This window comes from Salmo salar, chromosome ssa15 (genome assembly GCF_905237065.1).
Source record: "Salmo salar chromosome ssa15, Ssal_v3.1, whole genome shotgun sequence".
NCBI lineage: Eukaryota > Metazoa > Chordata > Actinopteri > Salmoniformes > Salmonidae > Salmo > Salmo salar.
In genome coordinates, this window is record NC_059456.1 from 107223401 (window position 1) to 107245566 (window position 22166).

Below are 22166 nucleotides of genomic sequence, written 5' to 3' on the forward strand. Positions count from 1 at the left end.
AAATGCAGCACTAACCTTTGATGATCTTCATCAGATTACACTCCTAGGACATTACCGTAATTTCCGGACTATTAAGCGCACCTGAATATAAGCCGCACCCACTGAATTTAAAAAATATATATTATTTTGAACATAAATAAGCCGCACATGTCTATAAGCCGCAGGTGCCTACCGGTACATTGAAACAAATGAACTTTACACAGGCTTTAACGAAACACGGCTTGTAACAAAAATAAATAGGCTTTAACGAAACACGGCTTGTAACAAAAAATAAAACATTTGCAGTAAGCTTTAGTTGTCTTTTTGAACTGAGTCAATTCCTCACGCTGCTGTTTCCAACGTCTTATCATCGACTCATTAAGACCAAGCTCCCGTGCAGCAGCTCTATTTCCTTTTCCAACAGCCAGATCAATCGCCTTCAACTTGAAAGCTGCGTCATATGCATTTCTCAGTGTCTTTGCCATGATGAGGGTGACAAAATGACTACCGTAATCAGAATGATGGGAAGTTTGAGAGCGCTCGATTTAATCTAAACAGTAAACAAAAAGGTTGTTTGACCTTAACCCGTTCGGCAATTTCATTGGTCTAATGAAAGCTTCATGCCGCCAAAAAACTGAGCACATCACAGAATGTGTTTTTTTGGAGAAAAACAAATTGAAAGCGGGAAAAATCCATATATTAGCCGCGTCATTGTTTAAGCCGCGAGGTTCAAAGCTGGGAAAAAAGTTGCGGCTTATAGTCCGGAATTTACGGTATGTTATACAATACATGCATGTTTTGTTCAATCAAGTTCATATTTATATCAAAAAACAGCTTTTTACATTAGCATGTGATGTTCAGAACTAGCATACCCACCGAAAACTTACGGTGAATTTACTAAATTACTGGTGATTAACGTTCACAAAATACATAACAATTATTTTAAGAATTATAGATACAGAACTCCTTTATGCAATCGCTATGTCCGATTTCAAAATACCTTTTCGGCGAAAGCACATTTTGCAATATTCTGAGTACATAGCTCGGCCATCACAGGCTAGCTAATTTGACACCCACCAAGTTTGGGGCTCACTAAACTCAGAATTACTATTAGAAAAATTGGATTACCTTTGCTGTTCTTCGTCAGAATGCACTCCCAGGACTTCTACTTCAACAACAAAGGTTGTTTTGGTTCCAAATAATCCATAGTTATATCCAAATAGTTCCGTTTTGTTCGTGCGTTCAGGTCACTATCCGAAGGGTGACGCGCGAGCGCATTTCGTGCCAAAAAATTTCTAAATATTTCATTACCGTACTTAGAAGCATGTCAAACGCTGTTTAAAATACATTTTTATGCTATTTTTCTCATAAAATAGCGATAGTATTCCAACCGGGCAACGTTGTATTCATTCAAAGGCTGAAAGAAAAAAAATTTGTGACTGCGCATCTCCAGTCTCACTGTCCCCAGGCTAACCACTCACAAACAGAGCTGCTGTACTTTGCCCAGAGACAGCAGACACCCCATTCCACTTTCTGGCGGCTTTAGAGAGCCAATGGAAGCCTTAGAAAGTGTCATGTTACAGCACAGATGCTGTAATGTCGATAGAGATGCAACAGAAGGACAACAAATTGTCAGACAGGGCACTTCCTGTATGGAATCTTCTCAGGTTTTGGCCTGCCATATGAGTTCTGTTATACTCACAGACACCATTCAAACAGTTTTAGAAACTTTAGAGTGTTTTCTATCCAAATTATATGCATATCCTAGTTTCTGGATTCACCTGGTCACTTTGTCATGGAAAGAGCAGGTGTTCCTAATATTTTGTCCACTCAGTGTATAATGGGTCTTCTTTCTTCTTCAAAAGTTCCCGTAAACCACTGATACCCAGGAAGAGCGATGTTGTCTCCTACAGAATCTATGGCCCAGTTTCATACATTCTAACCAGGAAGAGCCATGTTGTCTCCTACATAATCTATGGCCCAGTTTCATACATTCTAACCAGGAAGAGCCATGTTGTCTCCTACAGAATCTATGGCCCAGTTTCATACATTCTAACCAGGAAGAGCCATGTTGTCTCCTACAGAATCTATGGCCCAGTTTCATACATTCTAACCAGGAAGAGCCATGTTGTCTCCTACATAATCTATGGCCCAGTTTCATACATTCTAACCAGGAAGAGCCATGTTGTCTCCTACAGAATCTATGGCCCAGTTTCATACATTCTAACCAGGAAGAGCCATGTTGTCTCCTACAGAATCTATGGCCCAGTTTCATACATTCTAACCAGGAAGAGCCATGTTGTCTCCTACAGAATCTATGGCCCAGTTTCATACATTCTAACCAGGAAGAGCCATGTTGTCTCCTACATAATCTATGGCCCAGTTTCATACATTCTAACCAGGAAGAGCCATGTTGTCTCCTACAGAATCTATGGCCCAGTTTCATACATTCTAACCAGGAAGAGCCATGTTGTCTCCTACATAATCTATGGCCCAGTTTCATACATTCTAACCAGGAAGAGCCATGTTGTCTCCTACATAATCTATGGCCCAGTTTCATACATTCTAACCAGGAAGAGCCATGTTGTCTCCTACAGAATCTATGGCCCAGTTTCATACATTCTAACCAGGAAGAGCCATGTTGTCTCCTACAGAATCTATGGCCCAGTTTCATACATTCTAACCAGGAAGAGCCATGTTGTCTCCTACAGAATCTATGGCCCAGTTTCATACATTCTAACCAGGAAGAGCCATGTTGTCTCCTACAGAATCTATGGCCCAGTTTCATACATTCTAACCAGGAAGAGCCATGTTGTCTCCTATAGAATCTATGGCCCAGTTTCATACATTCTAACCAGGAAGAGCCATGTTGTCTCCTACATAATCTATGGCCCAGTTTCATACATTCTAACCAGGAAGAGCCATGTTGTCTCCTACAGAATCTATGGCCCAGTTTCATACATTCTAACCAGGAAGAGCCATGTTGTCTCCTATAGAATCTATGGCCCAGTTTCATACATTCTAACCAGGAAGAGCCATGTTGTCTCCTATAGAATCTATGGCCCAGTTTCATACATTCTAACTTCCAAGATATGTCCTGTCTTGAGACTGTGGTATGATGTAGTCCTAATGCAGACTCTTGCTGTGTGTGTGTGTGTGTGTATGTGTGTGTGTGTGTGTGTGTGTGTGTGTGTGTGTGTGTGTGTGTGTGTTACTCTTCCCAGAAGCAATATGGAAGGGAGGAGTGTACCTACCACGCCCCTCCTCGCTCGGAACGGACCAACAGGTGTCCACAACCACATCAGGTGAGCTGAAGTCTTAATCTGTACAACTAATCCTAAACCGACAGGTGTCCACAACCACATCAGGTGAGCTGAAGTCTTAGGCCTAGATTCAATCAGATGAAGCGTTAACCGGTGACAGCAGATACCCAGCATAGCAGATGTGTCTGAGGTGGGACTGTATTGGAGCCGTCAAATAATCGGCTCTTGTGATCATTGCCACGCGAAGCCACACCCGCCCCACTCAAGTTAGAAGTTCGCGAGCAAGAAAGTGTAGGCTATTTAGAAATAATTATGCTCAAATTGAAAAAAATCATTCAACTAAATATTGAGGATTTCTATCAGCCTAATCGAGGTGTAGATTACATCTGCGTGGGATTTCTGTTACTGTGACTCCGTGCAGCCAATGGCAATGCCCACTTTAGGTATAATGACGGGAGCCACTTGTGGATTTGACAACTCTTAACACATCCGCTTTGCGGGTGTCAGCTTAAGCAGATCTGATTAAATAAAAGTCCTTAATCTATAAAACTAACCCTAAACCACATCAGGTGAGCTGCTATATAGCTCCACACGCTGGAGCTAGAAGTCTGAATCTCAGAAATTCATTCTTCTTCTTCCTCATCTTCTTGTTCTCTTCCTCCTCCTTCTCCTCCTCCCTGTTTTTCTTCTTCAGTGGTTTAAATACATTAAAAAAAAATTTTTATCTCTTTCCTTTTCCAGGTCAGCTATATCCACAGTGACTACTACTACCAAGCAATGGTCAGACAATCCAGAGGTGACCCAGGTGGTTCCTCATCAGTCTCAGGTCGGCGGCCCCTCCCCTGGCCCCTCCTCTGGCCCCCCGTCGGGGTCCTATGAGCAGGGAGGAGGAGGAGGAGGAGGAGGAGGAGGCGGAGGAGGCGGAGGTTACAGTGATATCCTGATGGACTATGTGTGGGGGAAGCAGCAGCAGCAGCAGCAGAGACAGGTCCAACAGGTCCATGGCAATGGAAAGTTCCCTTCCTCTGTCCCTGTACCTCCTCCTTCCCACTTCAACGGCTACCCTCACCCGCAGGGACATCTCCCAGGGCCCCAGCACGTCTCTGGGGGCCCGCCAGCTTACTCCAGCCCCCTGATGCTCCGGGGGAAACTTGGGGAGCCACGCCGGGTCAAAGTAACCCGTACCAAGTCCTGTGGTCCATTCATCCCTCTCCAGCACCACCAGCAGGAGGTGCTCCACTTCTCCTCTTACACCTCCTCCTCTTCTGACCATCCTCTTCCTCCCACCTCTTCCTCCTCCTCCTCGACCGGGACCTCCACAGCTGCCCTGTACCCCCACCAGGGTTCTGGGGTTGAGTCCCAACAGCACCAGCATGGGTCTGGATCAGGACCCGGTCTCAATCACAACCACCAGCTCAGAACACCCCAGTACTCTGACTCCGTCACCCCAGACGACCCCGTCCGCAGCCTGCACAAGGCCCTGGCTCTGGAGGGCCTGAGGGACTGGTACCTGAGGAACAGTCTGGGTGGAGTGGCAGTTGGGGGGAAGGTACAGGTGCAGGACAACAGGGGGTCCCCCAGGAGGCGTACCACGAACTCCCTGCACGGGTCACACCCTCAGCAGCTCCCACACCAGCCCCAGATCTACCAGGGAGACCGAGACAGAGACTACCCTCCCTGCCAGCTACCACAGTCACAGACCTTCCACGGGCATCCACTACATGGCAGGTAGGTGTGGTTGGTGTGTACAGTATGCTATGTCTGAGTGGTTGTCGTAAAGTCAGTGTGTACGCTCTAATGTTCTGTCTCTCTGTTGTCGTCCTCCGTTTGCTGCCAGAGGCACTTTATTACAATAGTAAGTCATAAATATTATTGTCATTTAACATTTTATTATTATTATTAGGGTTTTCATTTCCTTTATTTATCTCGCTCTCTCTTCCATTCACCGAGCGGACAGGGCGGTCGGGGAAATGAGAGGGCGAGGGTTTTGCCTCTTCGTCAACAACAAATAGTGTGCTGACTCGACCCATTGTTCACCCGTCTTGGAGTACCTGATGGTCAAATGCTCTACATTCCCGGGAGAGTTTTCAGCTGTTAGCGTGACTTTTGTATACAATCCCACCTCAGGACAAGAAATATAACAAGCTAGCAAATGTACAAGGCTATAAACAAGCAGGAAAACGTACATCCGGAGGCTGCTGCCTTTCTTGTCACCGGCGATTTTAATTCTGCGTCATTAAGACACGTGATGCCCAACTACCATCAACACGTCTCCTTCACCACTAGGGGCAGTAAAGTCTTAGACCACTGTTACCCCTACCCACGAGAAAGCATACAAGGCCCTCCCTCGTGCACCATTCGACAAATCAGATCCTGACTATATACTCATGCTTCCTGTTTACAAGCAGAAGTTCAAACAGGAAGTACCCTGAGGCTAAGGCTGAGGACAGGAACAAGTACCAGAAGTCCCGCTACGACCTCCGCAGAGTCATCAAACGAGCAAAAGGACAATATAGGAACAAGGTGGGTTTCATATTACACAGGCTGCGACGCAGAGGTCAGAGGTTACAGTCCATTACGGATTACAAAAGGAAGCCGTGATCTGCCCAACGATGCCTCTCTGCCAGACGATCTCAATGTATTTCATGCGCGCTTCGACAATAACAACACCGTACTGTGAGTGACGGGCCCTCACCGACCCAGAGGACATGGGGGGGATCTCGCTCTCCGGGGCCAGATGGTATTCCAGCGCGTGTTCTCAGAGCATCAACTCCATCATCCCAGACACTCTAGACCCACTCCAGTTTGCATACCGCACCAACAGATCCACAGACGACACAATCTCAATTGCCACTCCACACTGCCCTCACTCACGCTAGATAAGAGGAATAACTATGTGAGAATGCTGTTCATTGACTACAGCTCAGCATTTAACACCATTGTCCCCTCCAAGCTCATCACTAAGCTAAGGACCCTGGGACTAAACACCTCCCTCTGCAACTGGATCCTGGACTTCCTGACGGGCCGCCCCCAGGTGGTGAGGGTAGGTAACAACACATCCGCCATGCTGACCCTCGACACGGGGGGGGGGGGGGCCCTCAGGGATGCGTGCTTAGTCCCCTCTTGTACTCCCTGTTCACCCACGACTGGCTGGCCACGCACCACTCCCAACACCATCATCAAGTTTGCTGACGACCAAATGGTGGTTGGTCCTTATCATCAGCAACGATGAGACAGCCTACAGGGAGGAGGCAGTGTGGTGCCAGGACAACAACCTCTCCCTCAACGTCAGTAAGACTAAGGAGCTGATCGTGGACTACAGGAAACGGAGGGGCAAGCTCGCCCCCATCCACATCGACGGGGTTGCAGTGGAACGGGTCGAGACCTTCAAGTTCCTCGGTGTCCAAATCACTAAGGACTTAAAATGGTCCACTCACACACACATACACAGTTGTGAAGAAGTCGAAAAGATTTGGCATGGGCCCTCAAATCCTCAAAAACTTCTACAGCTGCACCATTGAGAACATCTTGACTGGCTGCATCACTGCTTGGTATGGCAACAGCACCGCCCTCGATGGCATGGTGCTACAGAGGGTGGTGCGGATAGCCCAGTACATCACTGGGGCCGAGCACCCTGCCATCCAGGACTTCTATATCAGGCGGTGTGAAAGGAAGGAATACAACAAGACCCGTAAAATCATTTAAGACTCCAACCACTCAAGACATAGACTGTTCTCTCTGCTTCCGCACGGCAGGCGGTACCGGAGCAACAAGTCTGACACCAACAGGCTCCTGAACAGTTTCTATCCCCAAACCATAAGACTGCTAAATAGCTAACACAATGGCTAGACGGACTATCTGAGTTGACCTTTTTGTATTTTATGAAATAGTTTTGTAATCAAAGTTGAAGTTCTGATAGCTACGGATTCCGCGGTCCCAGCTTTTTTTCAGCTGGGACCGCAAGTTTGTGCTCTGGATTTCTGTTAAAACAGTACAGTTACAGTTAGCGGTTACGACGAGGAACTGAAGAAAGACTTCAACATTCTCTTGAACATCCTTGTTGGCAGAAGGGAAGAAAATAATCATCTCTGGTCCCCTGCCGTGTTATTGAAGGGATTTGGAACATTACAGTTGCCTCGCTGCCCTAAACGAGTTTCCTGAAGAAACTTTTGCAAAGACAGGAATGTCTCCTTTTGTGACAATTTTGACTTGCTGTGGGAGCAACCGACACTCTTTAAAAGAGACTGGATTCACCCAAGTCGCAGGGGTTCCAGATATATCTCCAGAAAACTGCTTAAGAGTGTCCGGTGTGTCCGTACTGGTAGCATTGCCGCGTGTTTCTGGACGCGCTCCTCGACTCCTCTGACCGGGGTACCTGCTCCTGCTGACTCCATGGTAGGTGAAAGATTCTGTCAGGTATGTGCGTACTGGTAGCGAAGTCAGGTGCAGGAGAGCAGAGATTTGTAAACAGGCGCACACTTTATTGAGGCAAAACGCGTAAAACAGTCACAAGAATTATGTTTCGGAAAAAACAAACCAGTCTGGCGCGTCAACAATAAACACGTAACACAAACAATCTTTCACAAAGACATGATGGGGATCAGAGGAATAAATACATGTAGATTGATTGGGGAATGAAAACCAGGTGTGCAGGAAACAAGACAAAACAAATGGATACATGAAAAATGGAGCGGCGATGGCTAGAAAGCCGGTGACGTCGACCGCAAAACGCCGCCCGAACAAGGAGAGAAGCCGACTTCGGCGGAAGTCGTGACAAAGAGACTGGATTCACCCTAACCACAGGGGTTGCAGAATTATCTCCATCAACATAGCGAACTGCTTAAGAGACTGACGGTGTGGGTTTGGTAGTGCTCCAGTCCTCCTCTCATAATAAGACAACAAAGGACATGGAAATTTTATTATATCGTATTACATCCCGATGAAATAGAAGTGCAGTCAATGTAATAAACCTTAATCTATGTTCCTTTGTCTGTTAGCACCAAGGGTATTGTCAGCAATAATCATATACCCATAGAATTGAATTCCACTGTTTCCACTGAAACTATCCTACTTAGGAAGAAGCCTACTCGGTACCATTGGCTCAAATGTAAATGTCACTGGCATGTTTACCTCGGATCAGCCTCTCAGAATAGCACTAAAAACAACAAACAAGCAATCCAGAAAAGGACAAAAAAATAACCCATATTAAAATATGTAGCCTGAGAAACAAAGTTCATGAAATTGACAACTTACTAACACTTAAAAACATTCATATTCTGTCCGTCTCAGAAACATATTTGATAATTCCTTTGATGATGTAGTAGTATCTATACATGGTTCTAGAATATACAGGAACTAGATAGGTTGCTATAGACCTCCAAGTGCTAAAAGTCTGTATTTGGACTATATGTGTGAAATGCTCGAGGATGTATGTCATATGAACAGAGAAGAATATTTTCTGGGTGACCTAACTATCGACTGGTTGTCCAACCAGCTGTTCACACCAAAAAAAGAAGCTTCAAACTGTAACCAATGCCTGCAACCATGTTCAGGTTATCAGTCAACCTGCCAGGGTATTTACAAGTAGAACAGGAACTAAATCATCCACGTGTATTGACCACATGTTTACTAATGCTGCAGAAAATCTGCTCTAAAGCCGTATCCACATCCATCAGATGTAGTGATCATAATATAGTAGCCATATGTAGGAAAACCAAAGTTCCAAAGGCTGGGCCTAATATAGTGTATAAGAGGTCATACAATAAGTTTTGTAATGATTCATATGTTGTTGATGTAAAGAATATTTGCTGGTCTGTGGTGTTTAATGAGGAACAACTTGACAACACACTTTGAAGCATTTATGAAATTGCTTCTTCCGGTTACTGATGTGCGTGCACCCATCAAGAAACGGACTGTTATAACTTCCAAATCTCCATGGATAGAGGATGAATTGAAAAACTGTATGGCTGAGAGGGATGAGCCAAAGGGACAAGTAAGAACAAGCCACCTTGTACCGACAACCTGGATGGTAAATTGCTGAAGTCATTCCGCTACCCAAGAATAGCAAAACACCCTTTAATGGTTCAAACAGCCGACCAATCAGCTTGGTGCTTAGCAAACTTTTGGAAAAAAACAAATTAACAACGGACTTTTCTTTTTTTGCTTATAGAGGCAGTCAACATGTACTGCACTGACACAAATGACTGATGATTGGCTAAAAGTAATTGATGATAAGATTGTGAGCCGTTTTTGTTACATTTCAGTGCAGCTTTTCATATCTTTGATCATAACCTATTGCTGGAAGAAAAAAAAACATTTGATTTATTTTGTATTTCCATCCTCTGCCTTAGATAGTTATTTATCTTAAATAGGGTTTTCTTTAATGGAATCCTCTCTAATGCAAATTTGGTTGAGTGTGGTGTACCGCAGGGCAGCCAGTTGGGACCAATATTGTTTTCTGTTTTTACTAATGACCTTCCACTGACCTTGAATAAAGCTGTGCGTCTTCGTACGCCGATGACTCAACCGTACGTATATATACACGTCAGCTACGACAGTAACATTTAAAACCTGTACCACTGCCCAGTTGTGTTGTCATGTGCGACAAAGAAGGACATAGGAAAATTGCAGTTGGTCCAGAACAGAGCACCACATATTGCACTTCGGTGTACATGGATGGCGAGTGTCAGTGGTACGCATGTTCATCTCTCCTGGCTCAAAGTTGAGGAGAGATTGACTGCATCACTATTTGTCTTTGTGCGAGGTGTTGATGTGTTGAAAGTATCGAACTGTCTGCTCAAGCAGTTGGCACACCGTTTGGAAACTCATGGGTATCACACGAGACATTCCACCAGAGGTCTCTTCACAGTCCCCAGGTCCAGAACAGAGGCTGGGAAACACAGTATTAAATAGAGCCATGACTACATGGAACTCTATGTCACCCCACATAACTCAAGCTAGCAAAATAACACCTTTACGGCACGACGGGGACTGTGAAGAGACACGGACATGTTTATATATTATGCAGTGTATTATGTAGTGTTATGTATTGTATTATGTATTATGTAGTGTAGTGTATTGTGTTGTGTAGTGTATTATGTATTATGTAGTGTATTATGTAGTGTGGTGTATTATGTAGTGTAGTGTATTATGTATTGTATTATGTAGGGTATTATGTTATGTATTATGTAGTGTTATGTAGTGTATTGTATTATGTAGTGTATTGTATTATGTAGTGTAGTGTATTATGTATTGTTTTATGTATTATGTAGTGTATTATATTGTGTAGTGTATTGTGTAGTGTACTATCTAGTGTAGTGTATTATGCATTTTATTATGTAGTGTATTGTGTAGTGTATTATGTAGTGTATTATGTAGTGTATTATGTGATGTAGTGCAGTGTATTATGTAGTGTAGTCTTATGTATTGTATTATGTAGTGTATTATGTATTGTATTATGTATTGTGTAGTGTATTATGTATTGTTTTATGTAGAGTTATATAGTGTATTATGTATTGTATTATGTATTGTATTATGTATTGTCTAGTGTTATGTATTATGTTGTGTATTATATTGTGTCGTGTATTATGTAGTGTGTATTATGTATTGTTTTATGTAGAGTTATATATTGTTTTATGTATTGTATTATATAGTGTATTATGTATTGTATTATGTATTGTCTAGTGTTATGTATTATGTAGTGTATTATATTGTGTCGTGTATTATGTAGTGTGTATTATGTATTGTTTTATGTAGAGTTATATATTGTTTTATGTATTGTATTATATAGTGTATTATGTATTGTATTATGTATTGTCTAGTGTTATGTATTATGTTGTGTATTATATTGTGTCGTGTATTATGTAGTGTGTATTATGTATGGTTTTATGTATTATATTGTGTAGTGTATTATGTGTTGTATTATGTCTTGTTTTATGTAGTGTAGTGTATTATGTAGTGTATTGTGTAGTGTATTATGTAGTGTGTATTATGTCTTGTTTTATGTATTATATTGTGTAGTGTATTATGTAGTGTATTATGTATTGTATTATGTATTGTTTTATGTAGTGTAGTGTATTATGTAGTGTATTGTGTAGTGTAATATGTATTGTATTATTTATTGTTTTATGTAGTGTAATGTATTGTGTAGTGTATTATGTATTGTATTATGTATTGTTTTATGTAGTGTAATGTATTGTGTAGTGTATTATGTAGTGTAGTGTATTGTGTAGTGTATTATATATTGTATTATGTAGTGTAGGATATTATGTATTGTATTGTGTAGTGTATTATGTAGTGTAGTGTATTGTGTAGTCTATTATGTATTGTTTTATGTAGTATATTATGTACTGTAGGATATTATGTATTATGTAGTGTAGTGTATTGTGTAGTGTATTGTATTGTGTAGTGTATTGTTTAGAGTACTGTATTGTGTAGTGTATTGTGTAGAGTATTATGTAGTATGCTGACCCTGTATATAGTATATAGTATGCTGACCCTGTATATAGTATGCTGACCCTGTATATAGTATGCTGACTCTGTATATAGTATATAGTATGCTGACCCTGTATATAGTATGCTGACCCTGTATATAGTATGCTGACCCTGTATGTAGTATGCTGACCCTGTATATAGTATGCTGACCCTGTATGTAGTATGCTGACCCTGTATATAGTATGCTGACCCTGTATACAGTATGCTCACTCTGTATATAGTATGCTGACCCTGTATATAGTATGCTGACCCTGTATACAGTATGCTCACTCTGTATATAGTATGCTGACCCTGTATATAGTATGCTGACCCTGTATATAGTATTCTGACCCTGTATACAGTATGCTGACCCTGTATATGGTATGCTGACCCTGTATATAGTATGCTGACCCTGTATATAGTATGCTGACCCTGTATATAGTATGCTGACCCTGTATACAGTATGCTGACCATGTATATAGTATGCTGACCCTGTATATAGTATGCTGACCCTGTATATAGTATTCTCACCCTGTATATAGTATTCTGACCCTGTATATAGTATGCTGGCCCTGTATATAGTATGCTCACCCTGTATATAGTATGCTGACCCTGTATATAGTATTCTCACCCTGTATATAGTATTCTGACCCTGTATATAGTATGCTGGCCCTGTATATAGTATGCTCACCCTGTATACAGTATGCTGACCCTGTATATAGTATGCTGACCCTGTATATAGTATGCTGACCCTGTATATAGTATGCTGACCCTATATATAGTATGCTCACCCTGTATATAGTATGCTGACCCTGTATATAGTATGCTCACCCTGTATACAGTATGCTGACCCTGTATACAGTATGCTGACCCTGTATACAGTATGCTGACCCTGTATACAGTATGCTGACCCTGTATATAGTATGCTGACCCTGTATACAGTATGCTGACCATGTATATAGTATGCTGACCCTGTATATAGTATGCTGACCCTGTATATAGTATTCTCACCCTGTATATAGTATTCTGACCCTGTATATAGTATGCTGGCCCTGTATATAGTATGCTCACCCTGTATATAGTATGCTGACCCTGTATATAGTATTCTCACCCTGTATATAGTATTCTGACCCTGTATATAGTATGCTGGCCCTGTATATAGTATGCTCACCCTGTATACAGTATGCTGACCCTGTATATAGTATGCTGACCCTGTATATAGTATGCTGACCCTGTATATAGTATGCTGACCCTATATATAGTATGCTCACCCTGTATATAGTATGCTGACCCTGTATATAGTATGCTCACCCTGTATACAGTATGCTGACCCTGTATACAGTATGCTGACCCTGTATACAGTATGCTGACCCTGTATACAGTATGCTGACCCTGTATATAGTATGCTGACCCTGTATACAGTATGCTGACCCTGTATACAGTATGCTGACCCTGTATATAGTATGCTGACCCTGTATATAGTATGCTCACCCTGTATACAGTATGCTGACCCTGTATATAGTATGCTGACCCTGTATACAGTATGCTGACCCTGTATACAGTATGCTGACCCTGTATACAGTATGCTGACCCTGTATACAGTATGCTGACCCTGTATACAGTATGCTGACCCTGTATACAGTATGCTGACCCTGTATACAGTATGCTGACCCTGTATACAGTATGCTGACCCTGTATATAGTATGCTGACCCTGTATACAGTATGCTGACCCTGTATATAGTATGCTGACCCTGTATACAGTATGCTGACCCTGTATATAGTATGCTGACCCTGTATACAGTATGCTGACCCTGTATACAGTATGCTGACCCTGTATACAGTATGCTGACCCTGTATACAGTATGCTGACCCTGTATATAGTATGCTGACCCTGTATACAGTATGCTGACCCTGTATACAGTATGCTGACCCTGTATACAGTATGCTCACCCTGTATATAGTATGCTGACCCTGTATACAGTATGCTCACCCTGTATATAGTATGCTCACCCTGTATACAGTATGCTGACCCTGTATACAGTATGCTCACCCTGTATATAGTATGCTGACCCTGTATACAGTATGCTGACCCTGTATACAGTATGCTGACCCTGTATACAGTAATCTTACTTTCTTGTGTTCTTCTTTGTATTTATTTATTGTGTATTGTTGTTCAACATTGTTATGTTTAGTGCTACATTGATATTGATTAGTTCATTGTTGGGTATAGAGCTGAAAGGCTTTTCACTGTACTTTTGCACGTGACATTGAGATTTGAAACTCTCTCTCTCTCTCTCTCTCTCTCTCTCTCAGGTCTCTGTATCAGGAGTCCTTCCCATCCCAGATGCAGGAGCTGACCCTGAAAGAACCCAGCACTGACAGAGGTGATCAGCCTACCCCGGGTACACTGGTCTAACAACAAACAGAGGTGACCTGCCTTCCCAGGATACACTGGTCTAACAACAACAGAGGTGACCTGCCTACCCAGGATACACTGGTCTAACAACAACTGAGGTGACCTGCCTTCCCAGGATACACTGGTCTAACAACAAACAGAGGTGACCTGCCTTCCCAGGATACACTGGTCTAACAACAACAGAGGTGACCTGCCTTCCCAGGATACACTGGTCTAACAACAACAGAGGTGACCTGCCTACCCAGGATACACTGGTCTAACAACAAACAGAGGTGACCTGCCTACCCAGGATACACTGGTCTAACAACAAACAGAGGTTACCTGCCTACCCAGGATACACTGGTCTAACAACAAACAGAGGTTACCTGCCTACCCAGGATACACTGGTCTAACAACAAACAGAGGTGACCTGCCTACCCAGGATACACTGGTCTAACAACAAACAGAGGTGACCTGCCTACCCAGGATACACTGGTCTAACAACAAACAGAGGTGACCTGCCTTCCCAGGATACACTGGTCTAACAACAAACAGAGGTGACCTGCCTACCCAGGATACACTGGTCTAACAACAAACAGAGGTGACCTGCCTACCCAGGATACACTGGTCTAACAACAAACAGAGGTGACCTGCCTTCCCAGGATACACTGGTCTAACAACAACAACAAACAGACATGTTACTGACTGAATGATACACAGTCGTATTGTAGAGAAACTTCATGGACCTCCATACAAAAAGGAAAATATGAAGAACATTTATTTACACAATATTTGTATTTTTTTCTGCACATTTTTGGGAGAGAATGATAGAAGAATGTGACATTCTTCTAGAACTCAAAAGAGAAGCCGTTGTTTTTATTGGGGGGGGGGGGGGTTCGGGGGGGATTCCCCCCCTAAGGGAGCTTTTCTTTGCATTGCATCATCAAAGTCGGATCATGCATTGCCTCTGAAGATCAATGAAAAGGTGCTTGAAAGAGTCTAGCACTTCAATCAGTCTCTGGTAGAAATATAGGCCAGCTGAACATTACTGTACAGTAGTTTATACAACTAATCCAGGTAAAAAATAAGTTGAAATGGAACACGGGTCATGAACAGTGTTACATGTTCCTCACCTGTTACAAAAATACTGAATTTCTCTAAGTGAACCATCTTCATCATCATCATCATCATCATCCCACATACAATTCCAGGTCTTAGTAGGGACAACAAATAGATAAATACACACACAGCTAACCAAACAGAAAGCACACCCATATCTTGTCACACAGACCCTACAGTACTACGAATCGGGTTGATTTAGGAAATGGAAAAGAGACGTCTATGTTAACTCAAATACACTGATTGATCTGCAGTCTACAGAAGGATCTGCAGTCTATAATCATATTTCTATGTCAGACAGACAAAAACGAAAGGGGGGGGGGGGGGGCTTTTATGTTAGCGATGAGGTTTAGTCAGTTGTTTTGTCCACAATAAACAATAAGACAATACCAGCTCCCACTAGCACACTGCTCTCTCAATAACACACAACAACCTGGACTCAGGGGTAGACGTAACATAGTAAATCGAGGACACTCCAATTAGTATGACATGCTAAGTTTCGTATGATATGTATACATTTTTGATGTCCGTCATCCATTTTCGTATGATATGTTACGAATTGCAATTCGTACAATATATATTACGAATTTGCAAAGCGAATTCCAATTTGTTATGGGAAACATTAGCTAGGTGGCTAACGTTAGCTAGGCTAGGGGTTAGGAGTTAAGTTAAAGGGTTAAGGTTAGGTAAAGGGTTAGCTAACATGCTAAGTAGTTGCTAAAATGCTAAAACTTTCGTTTTGCTAGACGTTCGTGTTATACGTCCACTCATCCACCCCGACCAACAACCCTACATTCGATTTTGCCTTAAATCCTCTACAGGATCGTGTCCCCCTCCCGCGGGATGGTTGAGCTAACGTAGGCTAATGCGATTAGCATGAGGTTGTAAGTAACAAGAACATTTCCCAGGACATAGACATATCTGATATTGGCAGAAAGCTTAAATTCTTGTTAATCTAACTGCACTGTCCAATTTACAGTATCTATTACAGTAAAATAATACCATGCTATTGTTTGAGGAGAGTTCACAATTATGAACTTGAAAATGTATTAGTAAACCAATTAGGCACATTTGGTCAGTCTTGAGACAACATTTTGAACAGAAATGCAATGGTTCATTGAATCAGTCTAAAACTTTGCACATACACTGCTGCCATCTAGTGGTCAACATCTAAATTACGCCAAACCTGGAATCTTGCGTTTCAAAGATGATGGAACAAAAAAACAAAAAATTCATGTTTTTTTTCTTTGTATTATCTTTGACCAGATCTAATGTGTTATATTCTCCTACATTAATTTCACATGTCCACAAACTTCAAAGTGTTTCCTTTCAAATGGTATCAAGAATATGCTTATCCTTGCTTCAGGTCCTGAGCTACAGGCAGTTAGATTTGGGTATGTCATTTTAGGAGAAAATTGGGGGAAAAAAAGGGTCCGATCCTTTTACTTTCTATCTTATGTAAACCATACCAAACATTACATATCATACTCATTTGAGTGTCCTCAGATTTACATTTACTATATTACGTCTAGTCTATGAGACCAGGCTGGACACAATACCAGCTACCACAGGTCCATTGTAGGATGCTTCACATAATCAGGACAAATAAGAGTCATGTTATCCCTTTGGCTCCATGTCAAACACGAAGCGGGTGTGTGTTGTTTCAGACTGCTGCTTACACTAGTGTCCCAATAGGTGGCACCAAAGTGTGCTTCTATTTTCTCCACGGCCCACCGAGCCCAGCCTACAGACGATGAGAACGTCATAGATCACCTGTTTCTCTTCTCAACTAAGCAGAACTTTAACCCCAACCAAATAAGTTGTGATCCGGATGTTCCACTAAATAAAACAAGCACGATATTCTTATCTATGATGAGCAGCAGGATAGAGACACTTGGGTAAATGAGGATAACCTCATTTAAAAACGTTAGTCATTTAGCAGACTCTCTTATCCAGAGCAATTTTACAGGAGCGATTAGGTTGAAGTGCCTTGCTTAACAGGCACATCGACATATTTTTCATCTATTTGGCTCGGATATTCGAAACCAGCGACCTTTCGGGTTAACTGGTCCAACGCTCCTACTTGCTAGGATACCTGCTGCCCCGTATAAAGCCATGCAACCAACAGCTCAGATTCGACTATGCACCTTTTAAAGGCAATGTGGTAAACAACTGCATATGTCTGCTCAATCACAAATTACTATTAAATGTTAAAAGAGGGTTACAAATTAATGTCCTGTTCTTTTGAAACTCAATGAGTTGTTAAAACAACTGGGGGGAAAAAACTCAGATTTAAAAAAAAAAAAAAAAAAAAAAAGAAATGTACTTTTGAGTTACACAATCATTTCTTTGTCCCATACTTCCTGCTGTTGTAGTGGAGAGGTATGAGGGGAATGGGATTTGTGATCAGAATGAGAAAATATAACAACATGGGGTCATTACTGAAAACATTCTATTATGTTTTTGTACTGCGTAGTTTTCCATGAATTCAGATGCATTCAGATGAATTCAGATGATTTGAGATGATTTGAGATGATTTGAGATGAATTGAACCATGAGACCAGACAGATTAAATATGAAATCAGGTATTGACCATCCTCAGACCAAAACACTGGAATGGATAAGTATTACTGGTATATCTACCTTCATCCATAGCATCAAATCTATGAAAAGTATTACTGGTATATCTACCTTCATCCATAGCATCAAATCTATGATAAGTATTACTGGTATATATACCTTCATCCATAACATCAAATCTATGCTGTCTTCTTGACTTTTTCCTGTTTAAGTCCTTGTCCATCATACTTCTAATGCAGTCAGGTATAAATCAAGTCACTGTAGCCTGGCAGCCAGTCTGTTTAGCCTGGGAGCCAGTCTGTTTAGCCTGGGAGCCAGTCTGTTTAGCCTGGGAGCCAGTCTGATTCTGCTCTCCTGCCAACTCCTAATGGAATTGTCATGCCAAACATTTTCATGTTCAGCCAATGACAAGTGGGCAAAATCATAAACAGATCTGGTACCAGGCTAGGCTACCCGTTCAACATTCCCATTACCCATAGACAGCAATACATACATTTCTGTTGAGTATTTTCCTGAAAATATTCAATATTGCTTTCCATGCTGTATTCTCACCTATGCCTAGACACTTTTCTAAAAGAGGTATTGTGCTATACAGTAGCTACTAAAGCAATCAATCTTTGTTCAAGGACTTAAGAGTGCACCCCATTCAGGTAAAACAAATTTAAAATAAATATGGTATTGTGACATACACCAGTTGCATCTAGCATCTAAATCCAGACTGGATCACTTCATGTGAAACGGATCTGAATTCAGTCTGGATCACTTCATGTGAAACGGATCTGAATTCAGTCTGGATCACTTCATGTGAAACGGATCTGAATTCAGTCTGGATCACTTCATGTGAAACGGATCTGAATTCAGTCTGGATCACTTCATGTGAAACGGAGTTGAATTCAGTCTGGATCTCCAGGCTAGGCTGAATTTTATTCTCTTTATTCCTCTTTGCCCAAATGCTGCCATGCTTGTCTCCAGAATAACTAAAAATAGCTTTTCTGCTTCCTCCATTTTGTATTTACAACCAAGCTGCATGACAACAACAAGCAATTTAAACTATTTATTTTGACAAAGCAAACACCAATATTTCCCTCAGGTTAAATTATCAATGGGAGTAGTTGTTTAATTCTGTACATGTCCCTACTGTAGTTGAGCACAATTTTTTTTTTTTTTTTTCAAATTGCACTTCTCTTGAAAAAAATTCTATGGATTATTACTGTGAAAGATTCAGAGTTTTTTCAGTAGAACTTCTTATGACGTGATGCTTCCAACTTCTTGACCAAATAGCTGTGATATGAGCAGCGTACAGCGTGTGGTTTGTGTTACATGTGACACTGGCACACAACAGTTGTCTGTATAAATCAACAGTGATGACGTTTATTCTTTATAATGATGATGATGATGTCCAGTTGAATTCGTCTGTGATGTGGTCTGTGATGTGGTCCAGCTTCTTCTCAGTGATGGGTACTGAACAGTGAACGTCAACACATGTGTAATAGGGGGTTTCCAGCTGAAAGACATGAGCAGTCGTTGACAATGTCAAATCTCAAATTTGCAACAGGGAGACCACAGCGTGATACAATTTGCAACAGGGTGACAACAGCATGGGAGCATAGACCTTTTTTCTAACGGGCTTTCTCTGAAGAAGGCGCTTCTATATTAATCAGACAACAATACCAAATGTTCTGTAAACACGAGAGGCTGGGAAGACGTCACAACGTCGCAGAGGCTACAGAATCCCACAATGTCACAGATACATTATCAGATATAAGTTGATTACATAACATACAGCATTGAGTCTAGTGTCACAAATAGAACAGATGAGAGTCCCACATAGAACAGATGAGAGTCCCACATAGAACAGATGAGAGTCCCACATAGAACAGATGAGAGTCCCACATAGAACACTGGAAATCATGTGTATTACAGAAAGGGAAAATATACAGTGCATTCGTAAAGTATTCAGACCCCTTGACTTTTTCCACATTTTGTTACATTACAGCCTTATTCTAAAATGGATTAAATACATTTTTTCCTCATCAATCTACACACAATCCTCCATAATGACAAAGCAAAAACAGGTTTTTAGAAATGTTTGCAAATTTATAAAAACAAAAATACCTTATTTACATAAGTATTCAGACCCTTTGCTATGAGACTCGAAATTGAGCTCAGGTGCATCCTCTTTCCATTGATCATCCTTTAGATGTTTCTACAACTTGATTGGAGTCCACCTGTGGTAAATTACATTTATTGGACATGATTTGGAAAGGCACACACCTGTCTATATAAGGTCCCACAGTTGACAGTACATGTCAGAGCAAAAACCAAGCCATGAGGTCGAAGGAATTGTCCGTAGAACTCAGAGACAGGATTGTGTCGAGGCTCAGATCTGGGGAAGGGTACCACATTTTATTGCAGCATTGAAGATCCCCAGGAACAAAGTGGCCTCCATCATTATTAAATGGAAGAAGTTTGGAACTACCAAGACTCTTCCTAGAGCTGGCCGTCCGGCCAAACTGAGCAATCGGGAGAAGGGCCTTGGTCAGGGAGGTGACCAAGAATCCAATGGTCACTCTGACAGAGCTCCAGAGTTCCTCTGTGGAGATGGGAGAACCTTCCAGAAGGACAACCATCTCTGTAGCACTCCACCAATTAGGCCTTTATGGTAGAGTGGCCAGATGGAAGCCACTCCTCAGTAAAAGGCACATGACAGCCCGCTTGGAGTTTGTCAAAAGGCAGCTAAAGGACTCTCAGACCATGAGAAACAAGATTCTCTGGTCTGATGAAACCAAGATTGAACTCTTTGGCCTGAATGCCAAGCATCATGTCTGGAGGAAACCTGGCACCAACCCTACGGTGAAGTATGGTGGTGGCAGCATCATGCTGTGGGGATGTTTTTCAGTGGACTGGGAGACTAGTCAGGATAGAGGGAAGCTGATCAGAGCAAAGTACAGAGAGATTCTTGATGAAAACCTGCTCCAGAGCGCTCAGACTGGGGCGAAGGTTCACCTTCCAGCAGGACAACGACCCTAAGCACATTTGAATCCATTTTAGAATGTTGTATAGTTACAAAATGTGGAAAAAGTTAAGGGGTCTGAATACTTTGCCGAATGCACTGTATTTTGCTAAGCATTGTGTTAATTCAACTGAAATAACTTTATTAATCTTACATTTCCCATTACTACCTGTGTTTATTCTAGACCAGGTGTCTCTACCAGGTAGCTCGCCAATCAATTCTGAAAGTATGTGCATTTTTGTGTGTTTTTTCCGCAAACTGTCATAAACATGAAGCTACTATCCAATCAAATCAACATTGACATTATCCCACCCCTGGTTAGACACTATTGGCTTAAAAAGCCAAACGTAACACTATCTACCAATTCAAATCTTTTGTCTTGCCCCTTCACCCTCTGAATGGCACACATACACAATCCATGTCTCGATTGTCTCAATGCTTAAAAATCATTCTTTAACCTGTCTCCTCCCCTTCGTCTATACTGATTTGAAGTGGATTTAACAGGTGACATCAATAAGGGATTCATAGCTTTCACCTGGATTCACCTGGTCAGTCTATGTCATGGAAAGAGCTTAATGTTTTGTACACTCAGTGTATATAATGATTATATGTATCAATTGGGTGGCGATTGTTTTACAAACTCTGCCATGATGTGTTGCAGCAGTAGGCCTAACAGCAGAAACATCACTAGACCAACACGTTCATCTCTTGCTAGATGCAGAATTAAAGGGGAATTACAATCAAAAAAATCTATTTGGCAAGGGGGGGTTTTCCAGACTTCAAAAATGGTGTTCTGATGTGATTGAAGCATTGACATGGACTCAGAACATCGTTGTTTCTCTATGAATCATTGTAATATTGATAATAATTTAAAAAAAAATCCCAAACCAGGAAAAAATGAAAACGGAGAAAACAGAATTCAGGAAAATACAAAATATAGTTTAATAGGGCCCCCCTTAGAGTTGTTTATTAACCATGATTTTACCAGGTATCTGTTGTACACCAAGGACCCAGGGAAGAGTTGCAGGGGAGATATGAGAAGAATGTGCCTATTTGAAAGCAATAAAAAAGTACCTTGCGAAAGGTTTAATTTAAAGAATTTTTTTTTTTTTTTAAAGTAGCTCTCATGCTAGAAAAGGTTCTAGACTGTTTTATTATGGCAATGCAATTTGCCCCCTTGTTTTCTTTCCTTGAGGTTGTAAATTACATGATCCTCCTCATATCTCCTTGGATTATTATCGACCATAATGGAGGAGGAAGCCAATGGGAACTGCTTTCATTTCTAAATTACTCTTTCATTCATTTTTAGCAACAAGGACTGTAGGCAAAATATGTCTTGACTTT

At 41.6% G+C, this 22166-nt stretch overlaps 1 protein-coding gene across 2 annotated transcripts in view; it reads left to right on the top strand.

Annotated features, from left to right (window-relative positions):
• The window catches only part of LOC106572952 (coiled-coil domain-containing protein 120), a 125477-nt gene extending 105503 nt beyond the window's left edge, over positions 1 to 19974 (top strand). For both annotated transcript variants that reach the window (XM_045696556.1, XM_045696555.1), the window contains exons 8-10: positions 3204 to 3284; positions 3984 to 4970; positions 14029 to 19974. In XM_045696556.1, coding sequence (XP_045552512.1) covers positions 3204 to 3284; positions 3984 to 4970; positions 14029 to 14131 — 1171 coding nt within the window. In that variant the 3' untranslated portion in view covers positions 14132 to 19974. The remainder of the gene's footprint in view (positions 1 to 3203; positions 3285 to 3983; positions 4971 to 14028) is intronic.
• Positions 19975 to 22166: the final 2192 nt, after the last annotated feature.